Source organism: Sapajus apella, unplaced genomic scaffold (genome assembly GCF_009761245.1).
Source record: "Sapajus apella isolate SASKATOON/1434 unplaced genomic scaffold, GSC_monkey_1.0 scaffold2, whole genome shotgun sequence".
Lineage (NCBI taxonomy): Eukaryota > Metazoa > Chordata > Mammalia > Primates > Cebidae > Sapajus > Sapajus apella.
In genome coordinates this window covers 2,285,208-2,302,619 of record NW_022436942.1, presented here as the reverse complement: position 1 = coordinate 2,302,619, position 17,412 = coordinate 2,285,208, and the positions used below count along the sequence as shown (strand labels likewise).

The following is a 17,412-nucleotide window of genomic DNA, read 5'->3' as shown; positions in this document are numbered from 1 at the left end:
AAAGCCAAAATCGACACATGGGATCTAATTAAAGAGCTTCTGCACAGCAAAAGAAACTACCATCAGAGTGAACAGGCAACCCACAGAATAGGAGAAAATGTTTGCAATCTATCCATCTGACAAAGGCCTAATATGTACAAGGAACTTAAGCAAATTGACAAGAAAAAAAAAATGCCATCAAAAAGTAGGTGAAGGATATGAACAGACACTTCTCAAAAGAAGACTTCGATGTGGCCAACAAACATATGAGAAAAAGGTCATCAACACTGGTCATTAAAGAAATGCAAATCAAAACCACAATGAAATACCATCTCACACCAGTCAGAATGGTGATCATTAAACTCCATCTCATGCCAGTTAGAATGGTGATAATTAAAAAGTCAGGAATCAATAGATGCTGGAGAGGATGTCGAGAAACAGGAACACTTTTACACTGTTGGTAGGAATGTAAATTAGTTCAACCATTGTGGAAGACAGTGTGATAATGCCTCAAGGATCTAGAACTAAAAATACCATTTAACCCAGCAACCCCATTACTGGGTATATACCCAAAGGATTAGAAATCATTCTACTATAAAGACACATGCACATGTATGTTTATTGCAGCACTATTCACAATAGCAAAGACTTGGAACCAACCCAAATGCTCATCAATGTTAGACTGGATAAAGAAAATGTGGCACATATACACCATGGAATACTACGCAGCCATAAAAAAGAATGAGTTCATGTCTTTGTAGGGACATGAATGAAACTGGAAACCAACATTCTCAGCAAACTAACACAGGAACAGAAAACCAAACACCACATGTTCTCACTCATAGTTGGGAGCTGAACAATGAGAACATATGGACACAGGGAGGGGAACATCACACAGTGGGGCCTGTCAGGGAGTGAGGGGTTAGGGGAGGGATAACATTAGGAGAAATACCTAATGTAGATGATGAGTTGATGCATGCAGCAAACCACAATGGCACATGTATACCTATGTAACAATCCTGCACAATCTGTACATGTACCTCAGAACTTAAATAATAATAAAATAAAAGGTCAGAGCCCATTCAAAAGTAAATATGATTGGGTTATAGTTCCTTCAACCCTGCAAGTCTAAGATGCTCATTAGGCCTGGCCCTGCCTGTGTATGGTTTGTGTTGATCTAAACACAGTGGAGAGGAGTGAAAGTACCTCTAGTTTGGGGAAGAGGGCTGAGAATGAGACAGGAGTTGATAAAGGTGAGCAATGTCAATTTCACCAGGCTGACCTGAAAGGCTGCTGAACCCCTGTGTAAATACTAGTTGTTTTTTTTTTCAATAGAAAATATTGAGTCTATATAAAGAGCTTTTCCTTTCTCTAATAAACACTCAAGGAAAAAAATGGCAAACAAATAATTGGCGTTTAACATTGAAATAACCTGTCTTTTGTAACAAACTTCTAGATGAAGCAGCACAGGAAAAAGGCCCATGAAACATATAACATATAACCATGACATTTCTAAGAACTGAGACCAAGATTCTCTCCAGAGATAAAACAACCTAGTAACTTTCCTTTCTTCTAAATCTGTGAAATAATTTCCTTTATACTTCTCTTTAAATAAGAAAAGCAAATGAATGGAAAATACTTAGCAGAAAAATAAAAAGAATAAAACTACCCAATACTAGTAAATATAAAATTATACAACCTACCTGAAAACTCTACTTTTAAATGAATAACAACACATATGCAAAATAATTTAAAACAAAATAAAAACAATGTTCTTTTTTTAGAAAAGCACAATATATGATGCAGCTTAATAGGCAAGATTTTATATTAAGTATTGCAAATCTTACATAAACTCTCATCAAAGTTTAAAAAAATCCTATAGTTTGTTTTCAATTATTAAGTGAATAATAACTTTTTTCTAAAGTAACATTCCAATATTTTGCATTTCAAATATTTTAATAGTTTTATTTGGCAAAGAGAAGCCTAAGAATTTTTTTTAAAAACATTTCCAGAGAGAACACCTTTTACCATAAAATAAACTTGTATAATTTGGGAGGACAAATCATCTCAAATGTATATTTTTGACTTATGTGCCAATTTTATAATTAGTACAAAAACGATAGCTGAAATATTTAAAAAATGTAAAAACCAGTCCAGGCAACATAACTATACAATCTTGCTGTAAAAGTACTTATATCAAATTCCGCCCAAAATATTTTTGCAATATACTAAATTTAGTTCTTCAAGTCACTCTTCACTGCCGGCTGGCTTTTCCATTTTCTGTTGTCTCCATCCTGAAATAGGAGGAAAAAAATGAGTTGATAAAATGAAACATTCATTAACCATCCACATTTTGTCTCATTAATTATCTACCTTTCACATGAAAATTATATTGACAGAACAGAACATCAGCATTTTAGAAAAAGACTAAAGTTAGGGTTCCTCTAGGTAGGCCAACTTCCTCATTTTACAGACAAAGTTAAGGCCCTGAGACATTAAGTGACTTTACCAAGGTTACATGTCAAAGGCCACTGTTTTTTGTTTGTTTACTATACCACACTCTCCCTTTCCAAACAAAACTAAGGAAAAAAATCTCTACAATTTAGCCAAAAATTTATTTCCTTTTCCACTAAAGAAATGTATTTCCATCAATACATTTTTAAAAGGATTTCTTTGGAAAAAAAAAATCAAAATAATTAGATCTGAGATTTATTTTATTATAATCAATATTCTTAAGTATTATATTCCTTAATAGAAAAACATTTCCCTCTGTTATAGAAATCAGTATTATATCCTAAGTGCTATGATTTTTCATAATGTTTACTAAGCATTGAAAAGAAATGCTCTAAGAAGTAAATACTTTCAGGGGTACAACCAATATAATTAAGCCTTTACAAGCAAGAAATAAAGAGGTTAATTTTTTCTCCTTATGGATGACATGTGTTAGTTCATAATATTAGTAATAAAAAATACCTGATTATTACAAACAAGCAGTGTTTGTTAAGGTACTATACAGGCAATTGACAAAACCAATTTTGACAATAAATAACACAAACCCATTTTCTTCTTTAAGATGTTGATATAATTCAGCTCTGTTATTAACAGAGTTCAAACGTCCAGCAAATTCCTGATGTTTTCTGGAATTGGCAGTATTGATTCTATTACTCCACAAGGATAATAAGGACACTGGCCCTGGTGTTATATTTAAAAGGAGAGAGAGAAAAAATAATTTATTACTTCCAAATTTACAAATTTAACAAACTTCCCTCTTATTCTAAAATGTATGTGTTTCAGGGTCCCTAAGAGCAACCACTAGCTCAATGATTGATGGAAGGATTCAAATGACTAAATGTAAAGTTATACTCCTGGTTAAGAATGATTACAGCAATACAGTAAGGAGACATAGCCAGATCAGTAAGAGACGAAACACGAGGTGGAGACTGGCAGAATCCATTTGCAGGCTTCCGATGTTTTCTCTCTCCAGTGAGGGCTTATGCAGAGTGCATACTACCTCCATGGGCAAAAATGCAGCCACATATGTGCAATATTTCTGCCAGGAAAACCTGTTTGAGTAGATTCCAGGGTTTTTACTGGGGCTGATCAGGTAGATATTCTCTGCCTAACCATAACAACTGAAGTTCCAGACTTTCAGAAGGGAAGCAGGTGTTCAGTTCATTATCTAGGGGACATCTCAGAAGCCAAGTTCCCAGATGCCAGCCAAGGACCAAACTTGCAAGCAGGCTTTTCAAATTATAATAGTCTCAAGCCTGCTATGTTAACTCTTTCCTGCACGATATGATAAGGCAAAATAATTAGAATAGCCAAAACAATTTCAAAAAAGAATAGTTAGAAGATTCTTACTTCCTCTTTAAAAGACTTAATTTGAAGTGACTGTGATAGAACTGGATGGTGAAAGATGGCCACATAAACCAATAGATAAAAGAGAATCCAGAAGCAGACTCCCACATACACAGTTAACTAATTTCTGATAAAAATACAACACTTCCATGAAGAAAAAATAGTCTTTTCACTAAATGCTGCTGGAACCTTAGGACATTATATGCAAAAGGATTAATATTGATCTATATACCTTACAGAAAATAAGTAACTCAAAAATTGATCATGGCCTAAATGTAAAATCTAAAATGACAGAACTCTTAAAAGAAAATCAGCCTTTGTGACCTTGGGTTAGATTTCGAACACGTAATACCTAAAGCATAATCATAAAAGCAAAAATGGTTATATTTGACTTCATCAAAATAAAAAGATTCTGATGTGCAAAAGTCATTGTTAAGAGAAGAACAAGCCATAGAATGGGTGAAAACATTTGCAAATCAAATGTCCAACACAGAACCTGTATCCAGAATAAAGAACTCTCAAAATCCACTAATAAGAAAACAAACAATCCAATTTAAAAATGTACAAAATATTTTAGTGGACCTTTCACCCAAGAAGACAAATAGATAACAAATAAGCAAAGGAAAAGAGTTTCATCATCATTAATCATGAGAGAAATGTAAATTAAAACACCAATGATATACCACTACATACCTTATAGGATAAAAAGCAAAAACAAAAGTAACCTTGACAATAGCAAGTGGACAAGGATGCAGAACACCTAGAACTCTCCTACACTGGTGGTGGGAATGCAAAATGGTGCCACCACTTTGAAAAAATAAGTTGGCAGTTTCTTATAAAATTATGTGAAAAAAGCCAACCTCAAAAGGTGACATGAAATTTCCTTTCATTCATAAGAGATTCTGAAAAATGGTAGGGAGCACAATTATAGGAAGGTAAAACATATAAATAGTTACCAGGGATTGGGAAGAAGGAGTAAAGAATAAGTCAATACAAGGAAACCTTTTGGGGTGATATACTGTTGTGTACCCTGATTCTGGGGGTGGTATGCATTGTCTAAACCCACAGAACTGCACATCAAAAAGAGCTAATATTATCGTATATAATTTTTTAAAACTCTTATTTGTCTTATTATAAAATACATGTTCAAGAGAACAAATTTAGAAAACAATAAAGGAGGAAATAAAATCATCCTAATGCCACTGCTCTAACAACTATAAAAATTTTAGTCCTTTTTTCAACGCCAACCTATATCCACAAAATGTTATTTTGGTTTTTCTGTTACTGCATCATACAAAGAGGGCTGAACAGATGTCTGCCCAATCTAGATGGCACATTTGAAACAGCCGAACCTTAAATGCAGTGTATACAGCAGGCACAAAATTCACTTTGGGGAGGCATGGAAAGTCATTTTCCAAAGCAGATAAAACTGAGGTATAATAAAAGGCCCAGATAAATTGCTGATCAGAAGAAACATGCTATTTAGGTTATAAAATAGAATGAAAGAAGAAACAAACATTTTTCAAATTATCAGCCTCAAATAAAAAGTTAAAGGAAAGGCAGTAATGTGCAATCAAGTTGCTTCTCATATGGGCTATTCCATATAGTATATCTAGAGTGAAAAGCATCAGGGATCCATTTAATTTAATGATAGCTGATATGTCATCCAAGTGACAAGTTAGTGTATGTGTGTATGAAAACTTAAAATTGAGATCACAATACATATGTTTATGTAGCCTACTTTAAAAAAACTTATTCATTTACACATTCATTCAATAATTATTATTGGGCTATATAAATACCACCCTATAGGGGCCAGGCATAGTGGCTCACGCCTATAATCCCAGCACTTTGGGAGGCTGAGGCAGGTGAATCACCCACCTGAAGTCAGGAGTCTGAGACTAGTCTGGCCAACATGGTAAAACCCTGTCTCTACATGGTGAAACTCTATCAATATAAAAAGTAGCTGGACATGCACAGGCACCTGTAATCCCAGCTACTTGAAAGGCTGAGGCAGGAGAATCACTGGAACTCAGGACAGAGGTTACAGTGAGCTGAGATTGTGCCATTGCACTCCACCCTGGCAACAGGAGTGGACTCTGTCTCAATAAATAAATAAATAACGCCCTATGGACACACCATTATTCAGTTATTTTCTTACTAATATGACTTTCAGTTGCCTGCAATTTTTGCCAGTATAAATACTACTCTTTTTTTTTTCTTTTTTGAGACAGGGTCTCACCCTGTCGCCCAGGTTGGAGTGCAATGGCAAGATCTTGGCTCACTGCAATCTCTACCTCAGTAATACTCCTTAGAGTTCTATTTGCCAAGCAATGCTGAAACATTGTTTAGAGTAGACCTAAATTTCTCATCCTAATGAACAGTGGTATATTTTGTCATATGAGAAATAATTTATCAACAAACATCTATTTAAATCCTATTATTTTCTGGGTCCTCTAACAAATGCCTGAAAGGCAAATATAATAAGATCACCCCAAGGGTGATCTCTGGTTTCAAAGAAACTAGTGAACTGAAGAATATAACATGTATTACTATATATATATATATTTACTATAACAAGTATATAAAAAGCAAACAAGCCTACCTTCTCCCTACGATGAGCTGCCAATAATCATAAGCTGGACCTACTACCTTAGGAGAGGCATAGTGGCAGACATAGTCTGATGATGACACTTCATTTCCCTTGTAACCTAAAAAGACTAAATCTAGTTTGCCTTCAAGATAACTAAGGCCTAGAATGATTTCAGGAGCTGCCAAAGCCAAATCATATTCTTGGTGCCTAGAATTCCTTCAAGAGGACACTAAACTTTTTAGCCTATAAGTAAGAGATTAACAGGCTTTACGGTAAAAATATTGTTTATAATAATACCTACACTGAAATTGATTCAAACACATTTTAATATATCAATAAATGAGTGACATTACATTATTTCCTAAGTTTAATAAGAGTATAGGGTCAAAGAGTTTGTATTCAATAACCCAGCTGTTAGTATAGTATCAGGAACATAAAGAGATTCAAGTTTTTACATATTTAAAATTTCTTAAAACACAAACTTTATTTGCTTATTTTCCAAAGGCTTCGTTAATGGAAGTATGACACTACTTGTTTTTGTTTTTAACACTGACAAATATATTTACTGCCTACATTCTCTAAGGCTCTGATATGGTTTGGCTGTATCCCCACCCAAATCTCATCTTGAATTGTTCCCACAATCCCCACATGTCATGGGAAGGACCCAATGGGAGGTAATTGAATCATGGGGGCCGTTACTTTCATGCTGTTCTCATGATACTGTGTGAGTTCTCATGAGATCTGATGGTTAAGGGGCTTCCCCTCTCTTTGCTCTGCACTTCTCCTTGCTGCTGCCATGTGAAGTAGGACATGTTTGCTTCCCCTTCTGCCAGGACTGTAAGTTACCAGAGGCCTCCCAGCCATCCTGGAACTGTGGGTCAATTAAACCTCTTTCCTTTATAAATTACCCACCTGGGTATGTCTTTATTAGCAGTGTGAAAAGGGACTAATACAGACTGTAAACAGAGAATCTCCTAAACAACATCCATGAATACTTAAGAACTCTTCCTCACATACACAACGATGTTAAATAACACTGTATAAAACAGAGCTTCATTGGAAAACTTTTTACAAACCTAGTTACCACAGCTGTACCTTACCTTTTGATTTTTCCACTTGCGGAGTTTCATCCATTTCGACAAGGGGTTTTTTGTTTGGAGGTTCTGGGGAATCAGGCGAATCTTTTATAATCTCAGCTTCTGCCAATTCTTCTTTTCCACGCTCTAAGATTCCTTTTAATCTTTTAGAGGGACAAATAATGAAAATGTAAAGTTTAAATTTTTAGAAGTCTAAAAATGGTCCAATAATTAAAATACCTTTGCATATCAACCTTTATAAAAGATGGCTAATCTCACAAAATAAACTTAGGGACTAATCAAAAACTTCGATCTAAAACCAGGTCACAGAAATTAATGAATTAAATACAAGTTTCCCTTTTCCTTCATAATAATCATGCAATAATTCAGGAATCAGTCAGCCGTTAAATATTAAAAAATAGAAGAATACTTAAGAAATTAAAATTTAAAAGGTAGGAAATGATGTGATCTTCAGAAGAAACTGCACAATTTTTATTTTTAAAGACATGGACAAAATAATACTGTATTTCAAATTACAAATAAGATTAATAAATTTATTTCCATTTATTCTCTAGTCTATATATTGTGCAAATGTATTTATTTTCTTCAAATTAGAAACTTAACTCCAAGCTTGTACTGAGTTTCATCAGAGAACAAAAACACTTGCAAAATATGCAAGAGTGTACTTAAAGCTCAGTGGGATCTGAATAATTTTTCCCTTTTACAGTGAGCCAGTTTTGTTTCAAAAGCTCAGCAGCTATAACGAAAACATGAGCTTCTAAAGCCAAAGAGAATAAAGGTATTCTATTATTAATGAATAAAATTACAGGATTTCCAGAATTAGCTTCAAAATATTCCTATGGGGGTAGTGGTGAAGGTAGTGGATGGAGATATATATATGAAATGAGATGCGCTATGAATTGTTAATCATTGAAGGTAGATGATGAGTGACTATCTGTTCTATTGCTACATATGTTGGAAATTTTCCATAATAAAAATATCTATTTTAGGTCAATCACAGTGGCTCATGCCTGTAATCCTAAGCACTTTGGGAGGCCAAGATGGGTGGATCACCTGAGGTCAGGAGATAGAGACCAGCCTTGGCAACATGGTGAAACTCCATCACTCCTAAAAATACAAAAAATTAGCCAGGCATGGTGGTGCACATCTATAATCCCAGCTACCTGAGAGGCTGAGGCATGAGAATCACTTGAACCCAGGAGGCAGAGGCATAATAAAAAATTTTTATAATAAAAATTTTTATGATAAAAAAATTTTTTTTTTTTTTTTTTTGAGACAGAGTCTCGATCTGTCGCCAGGTGCCAGGCTGCAGTGCAGTGGCACAATCTCGGCTCACTGCAACCTCCGCCTCCCGGGTTCAAGCAATTCTCCTGCCTCAGCCTCCCAAGTAGCTGGGACTACAGGCACACGCTACCACGCCCAGCTAACTTTTTTATTTTTAGTAGAGACGGGGTTTCATCATGTTGGCCAGGATGGTCTCGATCTCTTGACCTCGTGACCTGCTGGGAGCACAGAAGAGCATACAGTCCATTCTTCCACACTTTGCTGCAATCACATTTTTGTTTGAGACAGAGTCTTACTCCGTTGCCCAGGCTGGAGTGCAGTGGAGCAATCTCAGTTCACAGCAACCTCTGCCTTCTGGGTAAGCGATTCTTGGGCCTCAGCCACCTGAGTAGCTGAGATTACAGTCATGCACCCCCATACCCAGCTAATTTTTGTATTTTTTTAAGTAGAGACAGGTTTTTGCCATGTTGGCCAGGCTGGTCTCAAACTCCTGGCCTCAAGTGATCCACCTGCCTCAGCCTTCCAAAGTGCTGGGATTACAGATGGAAGCCATCGCACTGGCCTGCAATCACTAACTTGTCTGTTGCTACCATCATACTGTATGTTCTTCCAGGGTAGGGATATCTTGTGCCAAATGCCTGGTACATCATAAGCATTCAATAAATATTTAGTGGACAGAGGAATAAAATTATGTCTTTGAAATTCGTAACACATAAAGCACATACTGATACCAAATATCATGCATTATGATTTTCAGAAGTTAATCAGGAAAAACTAACACAAACTTTGCTCCTAACAGTAAAAATTCATACTTTTTACACCTAAGAAAGATCTAGACTTTAAGAATGATAAAATTACAGTAATGAAAATGCATAAGCATGTATTAAATGAATTACTATTAAATCAGGTTTGAATGTTTGAAAGTGCTATGTGCAGAATGTGATATATCAAAAGGCACCATGGTTCCATATCAATGCCAAGAAGTCACCTCTCTGAGTCTTGCCAAGGTTTTTCCTGTTCATAATCTTTCACTGCTTTCTCTGACTTGTCCTCTTTGTCTTCCCTCTTTCTTCCTCGTTTCTTTCGTTCTTCTTCTTCTGGGGGTTTGCTCCTGCATGCCATCAGACATTCCAAGACTCTTTGATGTTTCTCCGAGTTGTTGATATGGGCTCTGACAAGGGTTTCTAATTCATTCCACATGATACGGTATTGTTCATCTCTGCAATAAAGATTTGGAAATATTCTTTAAATAATATTGAAGTGTCACTTGCTACTGGTAAAGTAAAAAGAAATAATGAAATGTAGATTTCTTTCCTCTTAATTAGTAGTTAACAGTAAAATTCTAAGCTATAATATATCCATTTCTATAATTGTGTATTATTTTACCTCAAACATATATACGTATAAATACACATCCTCAAGTATAATTTACATATGAAATAAGTTATTCTAAGAAACAATATATATCAAGTAAATGTGATCTATAAGGAAAGTATGAAAAATATCTACCTTTTAGGGCCTTTTCCTCTTGTACCAACTGTGGAAATAGGTAGAGGATCATTTTTTCTTTCCATATCAACTAAGTTGTATATTGTTTTTTGACAGTTTAACACATCTTCTTCTGTCAGAGATTCTTTCACAATAACACTGGCTAATGGAACTACCTGTTAGATTTTTTTTTTAAAGAAAAAAGAAAATCTGTCTTGAAAAATAAATATCAAAACATCTAGGCAGAACTTGATTTTAAAAAGGATTTTAAAGATTATCATGATGAAGAAATCCATAACTATCACTTTAATTTTTAATCATTAATTCTTTAACTTCAACAAGCTCATATATTTCATTTTTTGCTTAAGAAATGGTATAAATTACAAATTTTCTTATTTTTTTCTATAAAGAATATATAACTAGTCTAGAAGAAAAGTTGAAACTACTTAACACTTACCGCTTGCATGTTAAAAATGGTGGTTTGTGAAATGATCATAGGCCAGTAACGGGTGTGTTTTTCTAACTGATCTTTTGCTCGCTCCAAAGGGACCTCAAGACTTCCATCGATTTTGTATCTGGGGTCTAGAAAAGGAGTTAATCTGTTTTCCCTCATAAATTCACCAAAATCCTAATGATAACCAAATAAGATAAAATTAGAAACTCTGTCTAATGTTTCAGTATGGATTACATGTACTAGTCTTGTTTCCCTGATGTCTTCTGTCCTGTGATGTGCAACAAAACAGTTTCTCTAATAGTGTCGCTCAACTCCACTACTTTTTTGTCCTTTCTGAACTTGAAACCTATCAGCCTTTATGCAATGAAAATGAAGAAAGCCTCAAACATAAATGCATTCATGGTATGTTTCCCCCAACCTTTTTTAGCAATCAAGAAACACTTTTTTCCCCTTCTGTAATTTAACTTTTCTATCACATACAGATAAAAGAGTGAGTTAATCACATTAGAAGACCCACTTGTTTATTTAAAAACTACCTTGAGGCTGGGCGAGGAGGCTCACACCTGTAATGTCAGCACTCTGGGAGGCCAAAACGAGTGGATCACCTGAGGTGAAGAGTTCAAGACCAGCCTAGCCAACATAGTGAAACCCCATCTCTACTAAAAATACAAAAAGTAGCTGGGTGTGGTAGCAGGCGCCTGTAATCCCAGCTACTCAGGAAGCTGAGGTAGGAGAATTGCATGAACCCAGGAGTCGGAGGTTACAGTGAGCCAAGATTGCGCCATTGCACTCTAACCTGGGCAACAAGAGCAAAACTCCATCTCAAAAAAAAACTACCTTGACATAACATAAACATGTTAACAATAGTTATCTTTGAATTAAGAAGTTATAGGTAATTTACAAATGTGGGTGCTTTTTCTAAGATATATATATTCTCCAACTTTTCTACAACAAATACTGATTAGGCTTCTCTTTATTTAAAAATTATGTTTTTAAAAAAATCCTAATTAAAAACAGTTACTTACAATATATAACACTTTGTGGTTTACAAAGCATATTCATATACATAAATTACACTTAGTTTTTACAACCACCTCTAGAAGTAAACAGCTATGAAGTACCAAATAGGAAAGAGAGGAGGGAGAATGAAAAATCGAAATTAGAAAAACAGAATTTCTAACAAAAATGGACACAATTTCCTTTTATGTTCCACCCAATAATACAAAAGTTTATGTTATTTCAAAGGAGCAGCAATCCAAATATTCCAGGTTTCTGGTTGCCATTTAAATTATCAGAAATTAAGTTCCACCTAAAATATTAGTTCAAATCAATTTATTCTTTCCTACAGTTCCAGTATATCATTGCAATTCAGATACTTCTCAGTATACACTAAATACATAATAAGATTACACAATGATAAATAGAACTTTTAAGCAAATATTGCAGGAAATTCACCTAATTAAAATAATAATCAAATTCTTCCAGGTCTCTTTTTTCACAGATCTTAGCATTTAATGAACACTAGATAAATACTTGCTGAATGATGACAGATTCAAAATATAAAATTTATAGATATTAGAGTCTTACTGTAATCCGGTAGTCTGTAACTCTTCCTCCACATCCTTCGCTAATTGAAGGTGGATCTTCTAGAATGGATCGAGAACTGCTAAGGACGTGCAAAAAAATCTCTCCTCCATGGCTGCTAAGCATATGACTAATGACTTTAGAACCTGATTTTCGTGGTTGTTCCAATAAAACAGAACGGCCTGTCAAAAGCAAGATTACACTATCAGTAATGGAACTCAAATGGGCTCTCATTTATTTCCTTAAGATTTATGTCCAGATTTTTTCAATTTATTGAGCCTCATTTTTTTTTTTTTTTTTTCAGACAGCATACTACTCTGTCGCCCAGGCTGGAGTGCGGTGGTGCAGTCTTGGCTCACTGCAATGTCCGTCTCCCGGGTTCAAGTAATTCTCCTGCCTCAGCCTCCCAAGTAGCTGGGACTACAGGTGCATGCCACCACAACCAGCTAATTTTTTGTATTTTTAGTAGAGACAAAGTTTCACCATGTTGGTCTGGATGGTCTCGCTCTCCTGACCTCGTGATCTGCCTGCCTTGGCCTCCCAAAGTGCTGGGATTACAGGCATGAGCCACCGTGCCTGGCCTGATCCCATATTTTAACCAGCATTCCTAATTTAGTGTATCTACTCTTCCATACATAAAAATCTGAATTCTAGCCTTAGCTTTATCTTAGTTACAACAAGATTACAAAGTTATACAGTTTCCCAAAACAACTATAGTGGTCTCTGACATAATACGTTTGGATATATGATTCATCCAATTACATGTATATATTGAATTTTTCTCCTGGAAATCAAGAAGAAAAGTGAGACAACTGCTCCATAATCCTCAGGCTATTAACGCTACAGAACATTTGGGGAGAAGGCACAGTCTCAGTTCACTTAACTCAACAGTTTCTCATCAGCACTGTAATCATAACTACTTTCTATTCTACGTGTCCAAATGTTAATCTGAATTTCACCTAGTCTGATAATCAAATTGTGCTTAACTAACAATGACATAACCTTATGATAAAGACATACTGACTCTTTAGATCACTAGTTTCAAAACCTGAGATGATCATAAGAATTACCAGAGAAGCATTTAATTTAGAATCCAATAATTTAGACTTGTAAAAAAAATTTCACACAATGAAACCACAGATTTAAGGTCACAGGTAAGAATCATATAGTATAATATTCAATATGTAGTATTTACTTATGATAAAGGTATAGTGTTCAAAGATAAGTAAGTCCACATTTGATTTGATTTAAAATTCAATGGGCCAAAATAAATGGTCTATATTATTCTAGCTTCCATTTTATTTTTTTAATTTATTTTCTAATTCTAGCTCTAAAACAAATCAATTTAGACTGTAAAGGTCAAATTTTTTAAATAAAAATACCACAATTTTATTAAATAAAACTTGCTTAGATATAATAGCCTGAAAATCAAACCTAAAGTCATCTTTTAAATGTTAGTAAAACTGTTAAAGGTTATTTCCAATTACGTAAGTTTAAAACAGTTTTGGCAAATAAATGACAAAGATATAGTGATGAAAATAGCTTTCCAGAGTTCATATTTTTACGAATAATTTCACTCAATAATTTAATAACATAAATAATTCAAATAATAATATAATTTTACTCAAAACCATTAAATGGGGAAAGTTACCATTTAGAAGAAAATTAGTAAGGCAGGAGGAAGGTCTACTATTTACATCTACAGGTGAAATCCGATAAGCTCCAGTACAATAGTGTAATTCTGAAACAGAAGAAAACACTGATTTGAAAGAATATAAAGAAATATTCCCACAACTAAAAGAAAAAAAAAGTCTTGTTCACTGAGTTCATTGAGCCCTGAAACAATGAAAAATAAAAATTCAAAATGAAATAACTGTTCCCTATATAATACCTTAACAACCTTTTGATTTAGTCTTTTTCAGTTATTGTTAAATACCTACCAATGTTATTTGTCCTTGGTGTACACCACTTTAACGTTATTGTTTCTTTAAAAGGGCCTTCTCGACTGCCGCCACCTAGGTGTGAATCACCTTTAAAAATATGTCAGAGACATTACACATTGTATACATGTATGGAAACATCACACTGTATCCCATAAATATGTATAATTATGTGTTAATTTAAAAAATTATAAAAGCAAAAAATAATAATACAGCAAACTGGGTATAGAGTAATGGGAGCTCTGTACTGTCTTCACAATTTTTCTGTAAATCTGAAACTACTCTAAAATTAAAAGTTCATTTAAAAACAACAATGAAAAAAATGTCAGAGAAACACTATCAAATAGATTACAAGCTTCAAATTGTTCACCAAGATTTCCAAGTGAGTTAAACTCTGTAAGAGAAAATATCTCTGAGACAACATCTTTTTATCAGGTCCCCTGGACAAATACCCAATAGGGCATAGATATTATCTACGATTAAAATAAATAGCAATTTTCCTCCACATTCGTCATTAATTAATCATTTAGGTCATTGTACTGAAAGTCAATAGCAAAAATTTAAAAATTTTCAAGCATCTACAACTCCTCCTCCCTATCCACACTATTAAATGATAAAATGACATGGTTAAGTACTCAGACAAAGCTTAAGGAATCTAAAATGCACAACTAATACTGAATTCTAATAAGTTTAATTGGAAGAAACACAAACCAAGGGATCTGGAGAGTAAATACATAAGGAAATATTAATCTAATAATAATGAACAAATGTACAACCATAAAGCTGACAAGGCTTTGAAGGAAATATATACAGAGCTATTGTTGCTGAAAATACGGTTGCTGGGTCCAAGGATGGCCCTGAGAAGGGCCTTTCTCTATGCCCAACTTGGGCTCCGGGCTTAGGTTCTTGGTTCCCTTGCTCAAAAAATCGAGCAGAGAGCCTTAACCCCAAGGTGAGTTTTACAGCTCCAAACAAGAGTTTGCCAACCGTGAGAGAGAGCAGCAATGCAGTTTATTGAGCAGGCGAAGATGAAGCTTCCACAGTATCGGAGGGGGCCCGAGAGGGTTGCCACTGTCGGTCAGGGCTGCTTGGGCTTTTATCCCAAAGTAATTCTGAGTTGCTAAGTGTTTTCCCTAGTTTCTACTGAACTTGCAAGCAGTATCGCAATGTGGCTGAATTATAAGGAGATGAGTAGAAATTAACTAAAGAAATGGACCAGGTACAGTGCCTCACATCTGCAATTCCAGCACTTTGTAGGTCTGAGGTGGGAGGATTGCTAGGGGTCAGGAAACCAGCCTGGGCAATATAGTGGGACCCTATCTCTGTGGAAAAAATACAAAAATTAGCCAGGAGTGGTGGTGTGCACCTGCAGTCTCTGCTACTCAGGAGGCTGAGGTGGAAGGACTGCTTGTAGCCCAAGAGGTTAACACAGTGAGCTATGATCACACTACTGTACTCCAGTCTGAGCAAAAGAGTGAGACTCTGTCTCAAATTAAAAAAAGAAAAAAGAAAGAAATAGAGGAAAGACTATTCAGGCAAAAGGAATAGTGGATGCCAAGATACTGTGGAAGAGGAAGCACGAAAAATATTAGGTCTGTGTGGCTGAAACAGAGAAAAGAAGTAGGTTTTGAGACAAGAATGAAAAGAGGGAGGGAGCCAGACAACAAAGGGCCTTGTAAGACATTTAAACAGCTCTGTCTTTTCCTAAGGGCAACAGAAAAGCATGGGCAGGGGGCAGGTTTAAGGTCATGAGAACATGGTCGGAATTACCATTCTGAAACTTATTGTAGCTAGAGGGTAAAGAGTACATAAGGACACACCATTTAGGAGGCTACTGTGGGACACTAGGTAAGAAAATAACAGGCTGGATTAGGAAAATGTTAATGGTAGCTGAGATGGAGATTTTGATGTACTTGAGAAATACTTAATAGATGAAATCAAGAAAATTTGATGATGGATTAGATGTCTCAAAAATGATTGAGGTTTCTGCCTTATATAAATGGAGAGACAACAGGGCCATTCACTGAAAAAGGAAACAGATTAGTTCAGGTGCCAAAGCTCCTAAGTTGTTTCGGGCATGTTGGGATGTAGGTGTCTGAGAGACATCTAAGAGATACAATTAAGCAGTAGAATATAAAGATCTGGAACTTACGGAAGATATTGGGGCTAAAGTATAAGCCTACTCACCAATACCCAGCTGCACTGTTACCACCTCAGTAGCAGCGGTAGCCTGCCTAACTCTTACTGGTACAACCACAGGCAGCCTCCTCTATGTTCCCATAGTACTCTGCTCCTACTGCTAAAATAACATTTGACACATGGTGCCCACATGTAATGCATATAACTACAGGCCAAGTCAACAACTATTTTAGAAAACTATTTTGTGTTACAAAGGATATTTTTGACATTTTTGTAAGTTTTTAAAATAACATCTTAAAAACTGACATCACATCACAGGTTCGTAGCAACTTCCATGTCATATATTTTCAAAAACATGTTATCTACATTCCTTTGTTAAACATTTATATATCCCTTTATCGTAACGGTTTCTTTCATGTTAGCAACTCATTAGGTTAATTCTAAGCTTCCTCAGACATGTAACAAATGTCACAATTGACTCATGATTATGCTTCAGAAGATGCATATAACATAATCAAAGTTAACCTTTTCTCTGGCATCAATTTACTAGAAAACATTCTAAAGAATTTAACCAAATGTCAAAGCATCATAAAGGCTTTTAAAATGACCTTCAAGTCTTAAAATTTTCATTGTATTTTAGGATTAAACAGAATACAGCTCATCTAATCCCCCATCTTTAATTCATAAGCACACAAACATGTCTAGAAACATATGGGACTTGCCAGTTGGTGGCAAAGCTTTAGCTAAAACTTATCTCCTAACTCCAGAGTCTTCTCCCCTAAACCAAGCCAATACAGTTGCAGAAATCACAGTTTGGGAGATGAGATCTATGGATTAAAATAATTTTTTGAGAAAAAAACGAATTTAAATTTCAAAATTTAATTTCTAGGCCAAGTTGAAAGTCTATCACTCTTTTGAGTTTGCTCCTATTCTTTTCCCTGTCTCAAGGTTTGCACGCAAAAGAAGCTGTCATGAGTTTTGAGAAAGCCATGGCTG

At 35.1% G+C, this 17,412-nt stretch overlaps 1 protein-coding gene across 4 annotated transcripts in view; it reads right to left on the bottom strand.

Moving 5' to 3' along the window:
• Positions 1 to 2,200: 2,200 nt before the first annotated feature.
• The window catches only part of INTS13 (integrator complex subunit 13), a 32,207-nt gene continuing 16,995 nt past the window's right edge, over positions 2,201 to 17,412 (bottom strand). For 2 of the 4 annotated variants that reach the window (XM_032283982.1, XM_032283991.1), the window contains exons 9-17: positions 14,278 to 14,367; positions 13,989 to 14,096; positions 12,341 to 12,519; positions 10,757 to 10,927; positions 10,321 to 10,475; positions 9,800 to 10,030; positions 7,531 to 7,670; positions 3,036 to 3,171; positions 2,201 to 2,273 (exon numbers count right to left, since the gene is read on the bottom strand). In XM_032283982.1, the coding sequence (XP_032139873.1) occupies positions 2,234 to 2,273; positions 3,036 to 3,171; positions 7,531 to 7,670; positions 9,800 to 10,030; positions 10,321 to 10,475; positions 10,757 to 10,927; positions 12,341 to 12,519; positions 13,989 to 14,096; positions 14,278 to 14,367 (1,250 nt within the window). In that variant the 3' untranslated portion in view covers positions 2,201 to 2,233. The remainder of the gene's footprint in view (positions 2,274 to 3,035; positions 3,172 to 7,530; positions 7,671 to 9,799; positions 10,031 to 10,320; positions 10,476 to 10,756; positions 10,928 to 12,340; positions 12,520 to 13,988; positions 14,097 to 14,277; positions 14,368 to 17,412) is intronic. The other 2 variants (XM_032284010.1, XM_032284000.1) reach the window with 1 other exon arrangement.